This window comes from Pelecanus crispus, chromosome 8 (assembly GCF_030463565.1).
Source record: "Pelecanus crispus isolate bPelCri1 chromosome 8, bPelCri1.pri, whole genome shotgun sequence".
In the NCBI taxonomy this organism is placed as follows: domain Eukaryota; kingdom Metazoa; phylum Chordata; class Aves; order Pelecaniformes; family Pelecanidae; genus Pelecanus; species Pelecanus crispus.
The window spans coordinates 30101816-30118791 of NC_134650.1; the positions used below are offsets into that span (position 1 = coordinate 30101816).

General features: G+C 39.5%; 1 protein-coding gene across 1 annotated transcript in view; it reads right to left on the reverse strand.

The window, feature by feature from the left end:
* Window positions 1–1638: 1638 nt before the first annotated feature.
* The window catches only part of FTO (FTO alpha-ketoglutarate dependent dioxygenase), a 261777-nt gene continuing 246439 nt past the window's right edge, over window positions 1639–16976 (reverse strand). The window contains exon 9 of the mRNA XM_075715717.1: window positions 1639–1789. Within this exon, the coding sequence (XP_075571832.1) occupies window positions 1639–1789 (151 nt within the window). The remainder of the gene's footprint in view (window positions 1790–16976) is intronic.

The window sequence follows — 16976 nt, forward strand, 5'->3', positions numbered from 1 at the left end:
AGAAATCTGTGGCACAAGAGACAATAGATAAATGTATGGATCAAGGTTATAATATAATCAAACCTACTTTAAATAATAATTTATTCTTCAGAGAGTCTTTACATTCTACAGGGTGGCTAACAATTTTCACAGAAGTCCAGGACTACAGTGAAAATGCTTGATGCAGGTCTTTATACTTTTGCTGGCATAGCTATGTCAAAGGTGTTAAGAGGTACAATCTCTACTTGATATAATTGTCCTGGCAAAAGCTGGTAGGTGTGGACACAGTTTTATACCACTAAAACTGGATTTTAGCTGGCACAGCTTCTTTAGCTCCAGGGAGGTCTGGCATATGTTACACTGTCAAAAGTACAATTTTGGGCAGTACAAGCCTCATCTGCACACAGAGTGCTTTGCCAATACAGTATACTGGTATGCTCAGGGTAAGCCTGGCCTCAACAGCGATTTTAAACAGAAGATCAACACAGGAGGCGTATTCATTTCTTGGTGGCAACATCAAGCTCTGAGTCTTACTGGTTTCTTTTGCAGTGGTAATACAGACTGAGTGCCGTTTCACCATAATATGATTTTCTTCTGCTTTTTATGGCAAAGGAAAAGGCGTACACCAGATAAGTTAAAATAGGAACTTAACCAAATGAAAAATCTCTCTCATTCAGGAGTGCCCTGTATCATCCAACACAGAATTGTTCTTTTTATAGCATGTTACTACAAAACAGATCACAAACAGCTTAATTTTTTATAGTCTTCTGGTTTTGTCATCATAGATCTCATTAGATCAACACAGATGCTGCAATGCCCAGTATCACACAACCTAAATCTAATGTCAGGGGACCTGACAACCCAAATCGAAACCCTTACTTAGGTCCATCAGCTATTTAGACAATGCACTGGGAAACCTGGCCTCAGAACAGGATTCACAACATGCAGAAACAAAGCAATGGTTAGGAACCAAATTCTGAGTTCCAGGGAGCCCAGGATGTGTAGACTCACATTGGAAATCTCTCCCAGTACTACTGAATTGCCACGATGAAAAACAAAAAGAAGGCCTTGGGATCTATGTCAGGATGCTCCTCTAGAGCTCCTCCTCTGAAAAAATGCTCTAACAAGGAGCCATTGCATAAAAGACTTTCTCCACCATCTCCTGCAACTCTGTCTATGTTAGTGGATGAAGAAGTCGCAGCTCTATTCTGAAGATATCCAGCAGGCTCACCCCGAGCTGGCCTCTCATTAGGATGCCCAGATCATGGATTCTGCTATGCCTTGTGTCGCTCAAACCTGCCAAGCTAGAGGCAGTTCTAGGCACTCATGGAAGCTGAAATTTAGACATCAAGGGAACTTGTGGAAACACAGATATCCATGGGCTGTGGGGTCAACGGGAATTAGAGTGGAAGAGCAAAGAACTGAGGCTGGTGTTCTGAACTTCAGGTCTTAAAAGCCACCTGTTTCTGTGGATTTGGGGCCTGGTCTGTTTTATTATGAGACAATAACTAAGGTACTGTGTGAAGACCGGCAAAATCTGCATTGACACATAAAATAACACATGATCAAGGAATCATAAAGCTGGAAAGATTTATGTTAAACTAAAAGGCTTCTCTCCAAATGATGAGCATCGATAATTCTAGGCTGGAAGGTCACTTGTTATTCTACCCACTGAACAAGATTTTGTAGATTAGCAATTACTTCTTCAAGATCATATGGCAGAGGCATATTACATTCATCATCTGTCCAGAAGGGACGGCATTCTGGTTTCTGGTCTTCTGGCAAGCTCTCTGCCGCTTTTGACTGGCATCTGAAAAGAAACGTAAGCAGATGAACTACTTAAGTAAAACTGTATCAAGAAACTGAATACTCAGCGAGGATACATTTGTGCATTCATTTAAAGAGAAAGATGATAATAAAAAAGAAATACCACATCTTCTGACCAAATGGCTTGTTCATTTACAGTTAAGTTGACTTCTGTTGTAGGCTTTGTATTTTCTATAGGGATTTCTCAAAAAGCCAATCACAGAGAAAACTCAGTTAGTGTACCTTTATATGGTGAATTATTTTTTCATTATCTCAGCTGTTATTTAAAGTATGTGATTAAACCATTATCAGATTTAAATGTTTGCCGGTTTCCAATGTATTACTAGATTATTGAGAAAGATTAAACTGAATTTACTGCATTAAGGTCAGGGGGGATAGATTAAACAATATTAAAGAAGCCAGACTAGCTTTGTAGATTCTGGAGATTTACAAGTGTATCAACCTGCTTAGCTCTGAAAAAGGCAATATAAAAAGAGAAAATTCTATAAAGATAAATGGAAATGGAGGTTAATAACAACTTCCAATGATGAATAGGTGGGCAAAACTTCAATAAAATTAAATTAAGAGGTTAGTGTGTGTTAGTCCCCAGAGGAAATGTTTAAATTACAGTGTTTTTTATTAAATGGATTATTCATCAATACTAGTGAAGTCTAATTATAATATTCAACTGAACTGCAGCCTGCAGAGGGAAGTTTTATAAGTGGCAACCATCACATCTTTTAAGATTAGGCTGTAATACAGCATGCTGCATCAAAAAAATTGTCACAGTTCAAGGAGGATTTCTCCCCCTCTCTTTTCCCCTCCCCTCAAACCATTTGCATGTTGCTGATTAATTAATTAATGTTTGCAATGGGACAGGACAAAGTAAAGTGCTAAGCATTACTATAATCTTGGTATATACTGCAGGTCTACGTAGTTCTTCAAAGAGGTAAAGAGCAAATTGTAGAAATACACTTTTATCTCTTGTTTTTTAAAATTCTTGTTCTATAGAGCCCATAATTGTTGTAACAATTTTAAAGTTGTTTTAAACATATATGAGTCTTTCATCTCCGTAAAATGAACTCTAAAAATATTGCTACACGCAACTTCCTTGTCTACACGGTCGGCCTTCTGGAAGAGACTGTTTCCAAATGAAAGATGTCTTCTCTTGGGAATTATTAATGGCAGTGTAATCCCCACGAGAAAACATACTTCAGCTTTACACCCATGTTGGTGTGTGGTTAATTGCCGCACCAGCATCCTGGGCACTCAATCCATCGTACATTACACTACAAGGACAGTATTAACACATAACATTCCAATATATCTTCAGCTCTCCACATCAGCCCCTGATAATAGCATCTGTTAACATGCACTAAGTACTATTATGTAGCACATCACTTCATAAATAATAAGATTAGCCGACCTCAGGGCCCTGGGAAGAGTAATGTGTTTAAATGTTCTCATTATTTATTTAAAACAAGAATTAAAGGAACAGAAGCTACTTGTGACAATCCTCTTAGCATAAATATTAAACTGTTTGCATTGATAAGCTGCACTGTACAGAATAACAGAGGATTTGTTTTGCTGGCTGCTTTATAACAGTTGTTAGAGCAAATGCAGTTTGTGTTTGAGTTCTGAGAGGTACTTAACTGATTGTGCCATCATGTTCTGAAGACATTTTCCAAATTATATAAAGGAACAGGAGAAAATTAATATGCAGGGGAAGCTGAAACTAATTACAGCATAACTCTATAAGGCTTTTAAAATCTTGCTTTATTTTCTGTCTTGGCACAAAATAATACACTCAATTTGCTGGGTAGTATAAGATATTCCAGTTTAAGCATTTCAATCTAAAAGTGGATAAATTAACCGTGTAGAGATTATTGCAGATGACAAATCAAGAAGCTCAGCCAGTAAATACTGCAGGCATGTTATGTGGTCTGCAAAACTCAACTTATAATAATAAACATTCTCTCTCCCACACATCTGCTATTAACAAGACAGTTTTCACTGAGAGGAAAAACATACCTAACAACTTTTAGCTTCTTCATCATCATTTCAGAGCCCTTTTTTACCTTTCATGTCATCTCTTGCTCTCTCACACAGAGTGACCAGTTTTCCCCTCACATTTGGGGTTTGGGCATTTGTGTTGCTGTAAACGTGGCGGCAGTCACAGTGATGTTGTGACTGGACAGCCCATGAGCAACTATTCTAGTTGCTACTTTCCCTTCTCTATTTTTCTTACCAGCAGAGCCATCTCTGAAAGGTGACCCCACAGCTAAGCGTATGCCTTAACTTCCAGGCAATCATGCACTTGGGAAGTTTTAGCCATATCATATTCCACATGAGGGATTAGAGGAATGGAAGTGTGTCAGGTCCTCGGACTTCCTGTGCAAATCTGATGACAGAAACGTATCAGTGTACTGCAAAAGTATAAAAAAGGGGAAAGCAGTGCCGTAATATTCCAAATACTGCAATCCCATAGCTCCTTTGTCGTCCTGTCCAGGATTTCTATTGCTTTGCTCTATATGGCTAGCAAGAACAGCAGTGAATGTTACATTTTTACATTTTTTGAGTCACCTATTTTGACCAAAATTACAATCCCTGTGCTGGATCCGCTGACATCAAAGCCAACTCTAGTTGCTTGGATTTGAAGCTATGGGGCTGGGTTCTAAGCAGTCATCACTGCACCTGGCAGTTCATTAAGCAATTCACCTGAATGGCATCCACAAGCTTGAATGCAGTCATCCAAATACGTGCCGACTCAGAGTTAGGGTGTAAGAACAGTCCTTTCCAGATGAGTATATTACTACTGGTTTTAATAAATCTCTGTGGGAGAAATTGTTCCTACAATGTTCTTTAATTTTTAGCAGAGTAACAGACCTTAAGATCCTGCAATAGGACAGCAACATTTTTAACTGGGCAGAACCATCAAAAGCACTTAAATAATTGCACAGAATTATTTCAAGTTCCTTTGTATCTGGGAAAAGATAGCTAACATAAGTTAGCAATGATAACTCAGGATAAACAGAAATTCTATCTTTTCCCCGATACAAAAGAATTTATGAGGCTCCACGTGGGAAACACTGCAAACTTCAAAGTACAGTGGTAGTGGGAAAGTACCAAGATTTATAATATTATAAGTTAATTAAAATATTATATAATGATTAAAAACTGTTATTTGTGTTAATAAAGTCAAATCTCCAAAAGAGAGTAGATCTAATCTGTGTGTATTGTATGCACAAAATGTGTTAAGAATGGAAGTAACACATGCTGAGATACAGAACAGATACCAAATCAAGAGGCATCTTTCATGCCTTATTTGCAGCAGGAGGACAGAAAAACGGCCATGATATATTTCAGAGCAATTTAGCTCCAACACCTTGATAATGCATGTTCACCAATGTATTATAGAAAGGATGACTTGTCTAATGATGTGCAGATGCACAGAACTCCATGGTCCCTACTTTCTTGCTAAAACAATCAAGACCTGTGCCAGTTTCAATTTAAAAAGCCAATTTTTAAGGAACAATTAGTTATTGTTGCGGTGCACATCCTCATTACCTCTCCCCTGTCAACTTCACAGATTTTTGATCCCCTTTTTGTCTATTTTTGCCAAATGGACTTTCCTCATTAATATTTAGCAATAGCTGAATATTAATATAAGTTCAACAAAGTAATGCAAACATTTGTATGGCTGTATGACTATTTGTATGACAATATATGACACTTTCCCTTGGAAGGTGGCTAATTTCACCATAGGCAGGTGTACATTCACTGAGACAGACAGTTGCCTGGTTATGGTCCCCTGGGCTGCACTGACATTTTGATGATCAGGGTGTCAGCTACATTAGAGGACACCGATCACAATGCTAAAATTAACCAAGCTAGCTAAAGTGTGTGTTAATTATGAGTATGCAAGCAGTCAATAAAAGGTTAATGCAAAAGTCAAAGGATAAATTTATTTCAGTATTGCATCACTCCACTGACTAAATGACTAACATTATGCTTTGTTTTTAATCGATATATTTTACAGTAATGCGTGAGCCATTGACTTGAAAAACAGTCTTCTTTCTAACAGTTAAGTTTTGCAAATATTAAGTATCAAGTATCAGTATAACACTCTTTTTTCAGAGCAGATACTTTTTTGTTCCATTGTCAGGAACAGGAATGCATATAAGCCAGGAGGCGGCCTCTGGTTCTGCTGATGAATGTGATTAATGCAAATAAGAATTATTACCTAGGAACCTAAATAAGGTACTGTGAATTAGGGTCCCTGGATTCTACTGCACTGTTTGTCTACTCCACAGAACTGCAGTCAAATCAGATCAATAGAGGTCAATTTGTGGCTCAGACTGCACAGGCGTGTTACGAGTGAGGAGACGGTATGAATAGTCCAGTTTCCTAGATGGTACTAATTTAGCTGCCTGCTCCTGGCAGTTCAAAGACCAATGGAGATCACATGGAAATTCATAAGGTAACTCAAGCAACATGGGTCTGGCCATCTTCCCCATGTACTGATACGGTCAGAAAGGGAGGATGAGATATTTGCTCTGCATGTACCAAAACCACATGCTCATCCATACATGCTTACTTCAGCATTCCTGAAATGACAATGTTTTATATGGGAGTTATTTCCTCCCTCCATTCACGCTAGAATAAAGGTGTTACTGAGCTGTTACTCGGAACTTAGAGTATCTTTTAAAACAATGGCCCAGGTAGAAACAGTGTTTGCATCACCCTACTAAGACAAATGTATTCATTAAGCCCATACTGACATTAGTTAAAATGATATAACACCACTAACATGGATGCTGTTCTGAGCAACAGTAACAGTAGTGACTTCTTTAGACAGCATCTTCCATTCTTAACATTCACAATGACTTTGCAAATTTGGGTCTGACCCAATATGGGTTATTCCTGTTCCAACACAGAGTTCTGCTGTGTGAACACAAATCCTAATAGTACAGGTACCTGGTACAGCTTTGCTTGCAGGTTTGGATTGTTTCATCCTTGTCCTCCAAACCTTTCCTCTGCCTGGAAATTATTATGCAAACTATGTGTAGTTACTCTAATCTCAGTGTTAGGATTATCCCATGTAATTTCAAGCTGTCATTCTTAGTTCCCAGAGCATACACAAGAGAATATAGTCCGTTCTCAGCTATTTGAATTGTTACGCAAGGCACAGAGAAAATATGAGATTACATACATGAGGACAATTACTCAAATTTAAGTTAACCTCGACTTTTCTTTTTTCTAAATAGTGCGTCTCATTGACAGGTATGACAAATTTATGAATGCATCACAATTAAAACCTGATACCACTTAAGTCAAAGTTGAAAATTCCAGTGATTTCAACAAGGCCATGATTTCAATCCAAATGCTTTTCCAGAAAACCATTCACAATAGACATGAGCTAGTAAGCACAATAATAAAAACCATCCAAAAGAAACTATGGAAGGAAGGAAGTAGGCTGAATATAGTTTCTCAAAGTGAAATTTAGCAAGGTATATTCAATTTAAATTTTTTATCCATTTACAATGGTGGTTAAATTATTGGCATTGCAAGTCAGCCAATACAATGTGGAGTAAGAACATGTGATGTTCAGTAACTTCAAAGTCACCACAGGAAGAAAAAATATCTGTTTTATCAAACTGAATTGCTCAGTAAAGCACAGAAAAACTCTAAAGTAAAAACTCAAATTGATGCTGTAAACACACATTCTCCTTCACCTTTGGCCATGGACAGGATATTGGGTTAAAGTCCCTAAAAAGGATTGAAAAAGTCACCCCTGTTATTTGAAGAACTGAACTTTCATTTATCTTCATGAGAAATTAAAAGGTGGAAGCGATAAATGTAACTCATGATAAAATGTAATGGGGGTGAGAAATCTGAAAAGCAGCTGCTTTCCAGTTGGGTGCCCATTCCAGCCTTAGCAATTTCAGAAATTACAATACGCCTAATTTTAAGTTTTCTTCTACCCCAGGCACCCGTTTGGTCACAGTAGCTGGTAACAAGTGAAAATTTCCACCACTGACTGAGGTTTAAGACAATCAGGTAGACTGCTGAGAACAATTTTATACCTAGATCTATTTGACAGCCTGTCCATTACATACCAGTGGTGATGGACGGGACATTTTGCCAGCTGACCAGTTAGGAGCTGCTGACCTCTGCATTCAGTCACTGGAGGGGGCCACCTGAAGCCTGCACTGCTCCTACCTGGCCACATGGAACAATACGGGGGTCAAATGGTGAGGGTGATTATGCATGTCGTATCTCAGGCAACCCCGCTAGAGCTTTAGCATACCCAGAGTCGAATTCCAGAGCTCAGCACAAAGCTGAGACAACTGTAGAAACATACAAAACAAAAGGTGCATGGTTTTACAGAGGTATAAGGTAGCTTGCCTTGCCATTCGGGAGAATGGACACCTTGTTCTCAAAGAACAATGAAAACAAACACAGTTGAAGAAATGGCAACTCTTCCATGGGGAGCAGCCATTATGTCACTGGGGCCCTCATCCTGCATGGACAGAGCTCCAGCCTGGATCAGCTATATCAGAGGGAAACCATTCCTATGCTCTCTCAGGATTATTTCTTCTGGAGACCTAATCCAAGACATGAGATTTATATAGGGAGCTGGAGCTGAACTTGTTTGCAGTTAAAAAACGTTGAAATCTTGACTTCTGCTTTGGCTTATTTTAGAGGAAATAACATATACAAAATCAGTATTTCAGCTGGAACTTCACCAAAATTGAAGGGTGTCTGGAAAATGGGGGTTAGTTAATGCCCCATCATGACACAGGGTTAGGGTGGAATGTTTTTTGTTTCAACTCTGTAAAACATAATCAAGCCAATAATTTACAAATCTTTCACATGGTATTATGATTAACTTTCATAATTTGTACCCTAAAAACTGCTTATGGAAAAACAAAGGATGGAGAAAATATAAATATACTGAAATATAACAACATGAAAGATGTTTTCTTCATATGGCTGTAAATGCTTTGTCTTTATCACCAACGAAATTCTGGCTTTTCATGCCAAAACTAGAATTTTGAAAGTTATTGAGTTCAATCTAAATCTTAAACCAAAGATTTTCTTAGCTTTTTTAATTAACCAATCAGAAAGTTGTCAACCTTGGCAGACAGTATTTCTTTCAGTTGTTCCGTGCTTGTCCCTACTGTGACTCTGCACAACTAAAACCTTCCAAGGTATACTCTGCCTTTTAAGAACAAAACAAATTACATCAATATTTGACTTTGCAAACCAGTTTTCAGAAGTTCTGGTCCCAAATAGGCAGTGAAATGAAGTGGCCAGATGGAAAGAGAGCAGTGCTTCGTTCTTTTGAACATCTAATCCCCAGTGTATTCCCAAGAAGTCTGTCCCATTTATATTAAGTCACTGCTGATGTTCTTTCATGTGCTGTAACTACAGTGTGCCTAACAATAAGCAATGGCTGAGACCAGGACTACATTTATAGAAGGGACAAAATGAGTTTGTTTTCAGATAAGAAACTTGAAAAGAGAATGCCAGATTTAGGAAGGGATGGAGGCAATATCAGTTAAACTTTAATCCAAGAAAAAAACATGTATCAGCTGCACAAATATGCAAGTACAAATATACATGTGTATTGGGTTTGCGTGGCAAGGTTTTGGTAGTGGGGGGGCTACAGAGGTGGCTGCTGTGAGAAGCTGCTGGAAGCTTCCCCTATGTCTGATAGAGCCAATGCCAGCCAGCTCCAAGACAGACCCACCGCTGGCCAAGGCCAAGCCCATCAGCAATGGTGGTAGCACCTCTATGATAACGTATTTAAGAAATGGGGGGAAGAAAACCCAGCAGGACACAAACTGCAGCTGGAGTGAGAAGTGAGAATATGTGAGAGGAACGACTCTGCAGACACCAAGGTCAGTTGAAGAAGGAGGGGGAGGAAGTGCTCCAGGCGCCGGAGCAGAGATTCCCCTGCAGCCCCTGGTGAAGACCATGGTGAGGCAGGCTGTCCCCCTGCAGCCCGTGGAAGTCCACAGTGGAGCAGATATCCACCTGCAGCCCATGGAGGACCCCATGCTGGAGCAGGTGGAAGTGCCCAAAGGAGGCTGTGACCCCGTGGGAAGCCCGTGCTGGAGCAGGCTCCTGGCAGGACCTGTGGACCCGTGGAGAGAGAGGAGCCCATGCTGGAGCAGTCTGCTCCTGAAGGACTGCACCCCATGGAAGGGACCCACACTGGAGAAGTTTGTGGAGGACTGTCTCCCGTGGGAGGGACCCCATGGTGGAGCTGGGGAACAGTGTGAGGAGTCCTCCCCTAAGGGGGAAGGAGCAGCAGAGATGGCGCATGATGAACTGACCGCAACCCCCATTGCCCATCCCTCTGCACTGCTCGGGGGGAGGACGTAGAGAAAATCAGGAGTGAAGTTGCGCCTGGGAAGTCGTGAGGGGTGTGGGGAAGGTGTTTTAAGTTTTGGTTTTATTTCTCATTACCCTACTCATTTTTGACTGGTAATAAATTAAACCGATTTTCCCCAAGTTGAGTCTGTTTTTCCCATGATGGTAACTGCTGAGTGATCTCTCCCTATCTTTATCTCAACCCATGAGCTTTTTGTTATATTTTCTCTCCCCTGTCCAGTTAAGAAGGGGAGTGGTAGAGCGGCTTTGGTGGGCACTTGGCATCCAGCCAGGGTCAACCCGCCACAACACAATGGCATGTTAGGAGATCTTTCCTGTCTGCTTCTTTGAAAAGTTGATAGTGACTTGTGTCACTGATGCATTTGGCCCTCACTACAGAACCAAAGTTTACAGTCACTGACCCAAGAGCTTTATGCCTCCAAAGTCAGCCATTCTATTGGAAATGAGGACGCTGCTAAAATATCCTGAGGCATCACCGGTGACATAGCAAGACAGCCTGAAAGCAGCCAGCATTATCCTTGTATGTACTTCTATAAAGTGAATCTATAGCAGAATCCATCTTTTAACACTGGCCTGCAGAGTGCATTTTCCTGTTCCACAGAGACGTAGGAGAGAGATCAATGAACCTGACACTAAAGAGGTTTAAGTGACAGTTGCATGAACTTGAAAATGCCAGAGTTTCTATTATGACTCAAATTGTAAACCAGGTAAATATGAGAAAACCTGAAATTGTTAATAGCCTCCAAATGTTGAAATAACAGCAACCAAAGGACTGGTGGAGTCCAACTGCAAAGAGTTTTCAAGTGGTGCACCAGTGTTTCACATGTATTTGTAGAAATATATGAAAAACTCACAAAACTATTTTTAAAGCATGTTTTGCTTTGCCTTAACTGTAGAGAAATTAAAATAAATTTTCAAAACTTATTTTGGCTACAATATTAATTAAACTCTGTCATTAATTAAAATACTTCAGTCTTTCTAAACTATTTAGCTGACCGTCTATGGGAAAGGATAAAGATTTGCTGCACAGTATCTTCAGCTACAGAGTGGAGATTATAAGACAAAGCCGCAAAACCTCTGAAACATTCCAGTGCTGGGTAGAAAGAATGGAAGAAAAGAGGACGCAAGAAGCTCCTTTCTCTGATATATTCATCTCTATTGTGGGTGAATCAGTAAACAGAAATCTACCTAAAAGCTACTTCTGATGAGATTATCAATGACCTTCCTCGCTAGGTCCACCAGCTCCACCCTACCAAAGGGGAATAGCTCGATGGCACTGCAGCAACTGTAATGCCACTGAGAAGAGTGCTGGCATGGGATGCACGATGTAAACTTGACTTCCCCAGACAGAGCTGTTCATCTCTTTTGTGGCCTCTGTCCAACAGACCTAGAAACTGTCCATGAGAAAATCAGTGCGCCTTCTATTCCCACAAGAGAACGGTTGTGTGGGGCAGCCTCCATTCCACGTTTGTTTGATTTTTTTTAATTAAGAAACATCACTACTCGCTACAAAGTGTAGGGGGTAGGGAAATCCTCCAGAGAAACACTGAATAAATAACACGGCATTTGCTGAAAGATGAAGTTTAATCCAATTTAACCTATAGGTCTACAAATTGTTCTCTTTCAGCCCTGTTTCTCAGATGCTTTTGTTTCCTGTTTTTAGAATAATATGTATACAAGCAACGTATCCTGACTGTATGAGAAGCACACTTAATACATATTTATATACACACCCCTTCATACCGGTACTTGCAAAAAATCCCATCAGTCCAAGAGAGACAGCATTTAGGAGGAAATTTTCAGCACCACAGACATGGATTTAGTTATATATTTTTCACGATCAGCAATGGGATGCGAGTTATTCCCTCTGTGCTGAGAATATTTGGCTTTGACTTCAAACAGCGTAGAAATGTATCAACCTCAATATAATTTATATTCTCTCAAAAGGAACCTAAAATGCTCTAAGCCTTTGCCGAGGCATCTGATGTTCCAGTCCCCTCTGTGGCACTGTATGATCAGCTGTTTTATTTCACTTGCGATTCTTGCTTTCCTATGATTTTTTCAGACAAAGAAACAAAATGTCTGCTATACGCTGAGTATAAACACAGATGACTTGTTTTCCCCAAAGTATTGATTTTATGCACTTTTAAAATAACTATTTTCATTCTGTTTGCATAATCAGCTGGGGCATTGTTCCTCTACATTTGCAGAAACACAGATGGAATTGCTGATTTGGAGCCTTTGGAGAGATTTTACAGTATTCTCCAGAATCTAAGCTTCTATTAAAATAAGGTTTCCAGCACTTCTGGTTGTGAAGATAGCCTGGACAATGTAAATTGATGCATGGTTATCTTGTTGAGTCCACAACCAGACAGACAGACGCAATAGCACCAAGGGAGCTGTGAACTTCCCTCACTTATTTTATTAGGTGTTTACTGGGGGCCAGATGCTCCCCTCTGTTGTGCAGAATGGCGTTAAATGACTGAGAAAAGAGAGGAAAAGGAAATGGAAATAAAAAACAACAAAGAGGAGAAAAGGAAATCTCCACAGCCTGCTTCCCAGGGGGCTACAGATGCCCTCCCTTGCCAGTATTAGACTGCGGGAAGATTTGGGGCTGAGCCATACATATGGCACATTTTTCGAAAAACACTGTATTTTCCAAAAGAATGCCAACCGAAAAGTTAATGATGCTTCCAGCATCATTTACTGTTCCACTTTATCTCTTGTACTCCTTTTATGTGGGTGTCACACAGCCAAGGAAAAATGTAAACACAGGGTGGTTTTAGATGACACTGCAGGAGGGTGGCTGTTCCATTTAATGCCCCCTCATCTGAAGTAAGCAATCCCGTTTTCTAAAGAACTTCAAGGTTTGCAGGCTCTGCCCTTCTGCAAGAAAGCTAAAACACCTTCCTTGTTGAGTATGCATTTTTCCATAAGACAACTTTTCACATTAATAAAAATCAACTGCTCTATGACAAATCCCTATTTTTTATATGTGGAAAGTAAAATCAAAAGAAACATCACCGAATGCAACTAACAGTAACCATATTACTTTATGCTTACATCAGACTGGACAGAAATGGGCTATACCTTTTCAGCATCGAAGCTATGTAATCCTTTCAGCCTGAAGTACTTCCTGCATAGAATCACAGACTCATAGAAACGTTTAGGTTGGAAAAGACCTTTAAGATCATCCAGTCCAACCGTTAACCTAACACTACCAAGAATCACTCCTGCAAGCTGCTAATAGAACCCATCCTCAAAATCCCACAACTTCCATCAGGACCAAAGCAAGGGTGACGCAGAAGGGACAGCACTTACGAGCAGAATGGAACTGCAGACCTTAAATATCTGTAGTAACTACTGTGGAAGAAGGACTCTGCATAAAATTTTACACATAACAGTCCTTCAAGTCCTTTCTTGATGTAAGTTTATTAGGGAGAGTGACACCAAATGGAGATCCTGCCCCAAGAACCATGTTGTCTAGCTGCTGTCAGACTCCAACTAAAATGCAGTTCTCACTAGCTTTGGTCCATTTCAGTGAATTTGCATGTTTCATTAGCCAAAAGGAAATTTTGATAGACTGACAGCAAGCACCATATAGGAAAGCCAACCAACCACAAGACTAACTCTCTATTTGCAGAGTGAAATTAAGATCTTCCTTATCACTATAACTTGTGATATAAACACATATGTGCACATACATACAGCTCTCTCTGTATACATAGACACATATATACTCACACACATATGTAAGAGGAGCTTACACCACATTTTCTATCAAGAGATATGGCCTTGAACTCCTATGTGGCTTGGGGAACAAAAAAAATGGTTTATTGTGCTGCAGAACTACATTGTCTTCCCTGTGTTGTGCACCGTGGCTGTAGCCTGCAACCAGAACGTTTATAACATATATTGGGACTAATACTATAAGAGCAATGCAATCCTATGGACTAAAACACAGTTTCCTTTAGGTCAACATGAGGTCAAACAGAAGCAGGAGGGAACAAATAATAGGGAAATGAGAAAACAGATACAAGAAAGACAGAGAAGCTCAAAAAGAGGAAAGAGAAGTTTAGGAATAAGAAAAGACAGCCTCATGTAACTAATCACATTTCAATCACTGCACAATTTCTCCATGGCTGCTGCTTTATTCAGTGATATTTTATGGATAAATCAGTAGAAAAATGTACCACCAAAAAAATTCCAGTGCTGGCAGAGAAAGAGACTTCATGTCCCAGGAAATGCTACAGTACCTCCAGGCACAAATAAAAATCATATGGCAACAATATGCTCAATATGCTTCTTCTCTAATTCTGTAAGTGGAGTAAGTCTTTCTGATTACCAAACAAGACCTCAGAAATTTTTTTTTATTTACCCTTCGCATTTCAAATAACTGAAAACATTAGAGATGTTAAATACCCGTTTCTACTTTAACTTGTAAATAATTACCATTGCCCAAATACAATGTGAATAAACACATTACTTATTTTCAACTGCATTAAGGGAATAAATTCTGTGTGAAAGTTCAGCGTCACTATACGCCAAAATTTTGCGATTAATGTAATTCTGCAATATTTTTAATACCAACTAAAATTCCAGTACAGACCGAATGATGATTTAAAGTTATTAGACAGGAATACATTTTCCTTTATGGAATATGATTGCTTTCAACCAATTTAAACACACGATAAACTATGTGCATCTGATCCCGCCCTACTTTCACAGACATTATTTCCATGAGTGCTTAAAAAAAGCGCAAGATCCCAATCTATAACATATTATCAGTGGACTGGAATTCGCTCAGCACCATGAAGACTTATTCACCCAAGTGAGTACCAAAATGCTGCTGGTAGGTAAAACCTAAAATGTCTATTGCAACAAATGCATATAGCTCTTCATATTATTTTCCGTGGTGTAAAGAATCTTTCTGACTGCAATATCAATGACTTTAAACCACAGACTAAGACTTTAGACCTTTCAGTGGTGCCAACTCACTTGTTTTATATGCTATGATATACAGTCCTGGCTTTGAGCTATCTCTCACTACTGATGCTTTTGATGCTTTGTTCTCTTTTTACTTTAGGATGGAAAATAACAAATAATGCTGAGTTCTCTTCTTACTCTTGAATTCTTCTGATGTCTATCTTCAGAACTCTTCTAACATCCAATTTATGTCATTCTTTTTCTTTCTTATGCTGTGAATTTGAAACGAAAGAAGGTAACATAATATCATAAGATCTACGGACGACTGAAATGGCCTTCGGAGTAAACCAGAGTTATTCGTAAAACTATTTTGCCTCAATAGAAAGTAAAAAATTGCTTTTCAATAGATAATGCAACTACTCTTGAAATTCTTCTTGGATGAAGTTACTGCCATAGGGAACACTCTAACGATAATAAAGTATATGGTGCCAATGCCTTAAGTGGAGTTCAGACGGGTTATTTTGTTAGTATTTGCAAGTCACAACTCAAATTCACTCTCAAACATTTACGTGCTTTCTCTTGACTAAATCTTTATTATAAAATGGCTACAAAACCTTAAGTTTGCTAATTAGAGAAGCTGACATCTGCTGTGCTGATTGACCTGCAATGCTACTCTCACGTTATTCTGTCATATAATTCCTCTTAAAACACCACATCAGAATTCCAAAGACCTCTTACATTAGTTAATTAAGGACCTGATTCAATCTTCTATCAGGTTTGAGCAAAATGCATAGTCACATATTTAAATCTCCTCTAGCTCAGAGGAATTTTCAAATATATTTCAAGTTCAGCACAGGTTTAAAAGCTTCACTGTGTAGGGTCCCTAGAGATGATCTCTACATCACTGCTCAATGCACAGCCATACACATATACATGATTAACTGCAACTTTTCTTAAGAACTTGAGGCAGCCATCCTATCCCTATCCCAGTCCCTGTCCTCGCATTTAGTCTCTAGTCCCTGTACTGCACTGACCTGTTCTCTCTAATTCATTATGCAATAGGCATGAATCTTCCACGTGTTATCTGAAGTAGTGCAGGACTACAATAATGTACTAGCAGCACTTTTCAGGGATTTCTGCCAAGTAACCTACATAGTAACCACACTAGCAGGTTCAAATTCTGTGGATAATGGTGCAATTTTTTGAGCCCAAGGAAATGGAAATACTCTCTTCCTGGGTGCCATAAGCTGCCCATCCCTCTGTACTTTGTGTAGCGTCCTGGTTTCAGCTGGGATGGAGTTAGTTTTCTTCCTAGTAGCTGGCATAGTGCTGTGGTTTGGATTTAGTATGAGAATAATGCTGATAATGCACTGATGTTTTAGTTGTTGCTAAGTACTGCTTATGCTAGTCAAGGACTTTTCAGCTTCCCATGCTCTGCCAGGTGCACAAGAAGCTGGGAGTGGGCACAGCCGGGACAGCTGACCCAAACTGGCCAAAGGGCCATTCCATACCATATGACGTCATGTTCAGTATAGAAACTGGGCGGGGGGGTGGTTTGCTGGGGGGCAGAGAACCACTGCTTGGGAACTGGCTGGGTATCAGTCAGTGCGTGGTGAGCAATTGCACTGTGCATCACTTATTTTGTATATTCTTTTATTATTATTATTATTATTATTATTATTATTATTATTATTATTATTATCCTTTCCTTTTCTGTCCTATTAAACTGTCTTTATCTCAACCCATGAATTTTACTTTTTTTTTCCTGATTCTCTCCCCCATCCCACTGGGGAGGGGGGAGGGAGCAAACGGCTGTGTGGTGTTTAGCTGCCTGGTGGGTTAAACCACAACATGCAGATTCA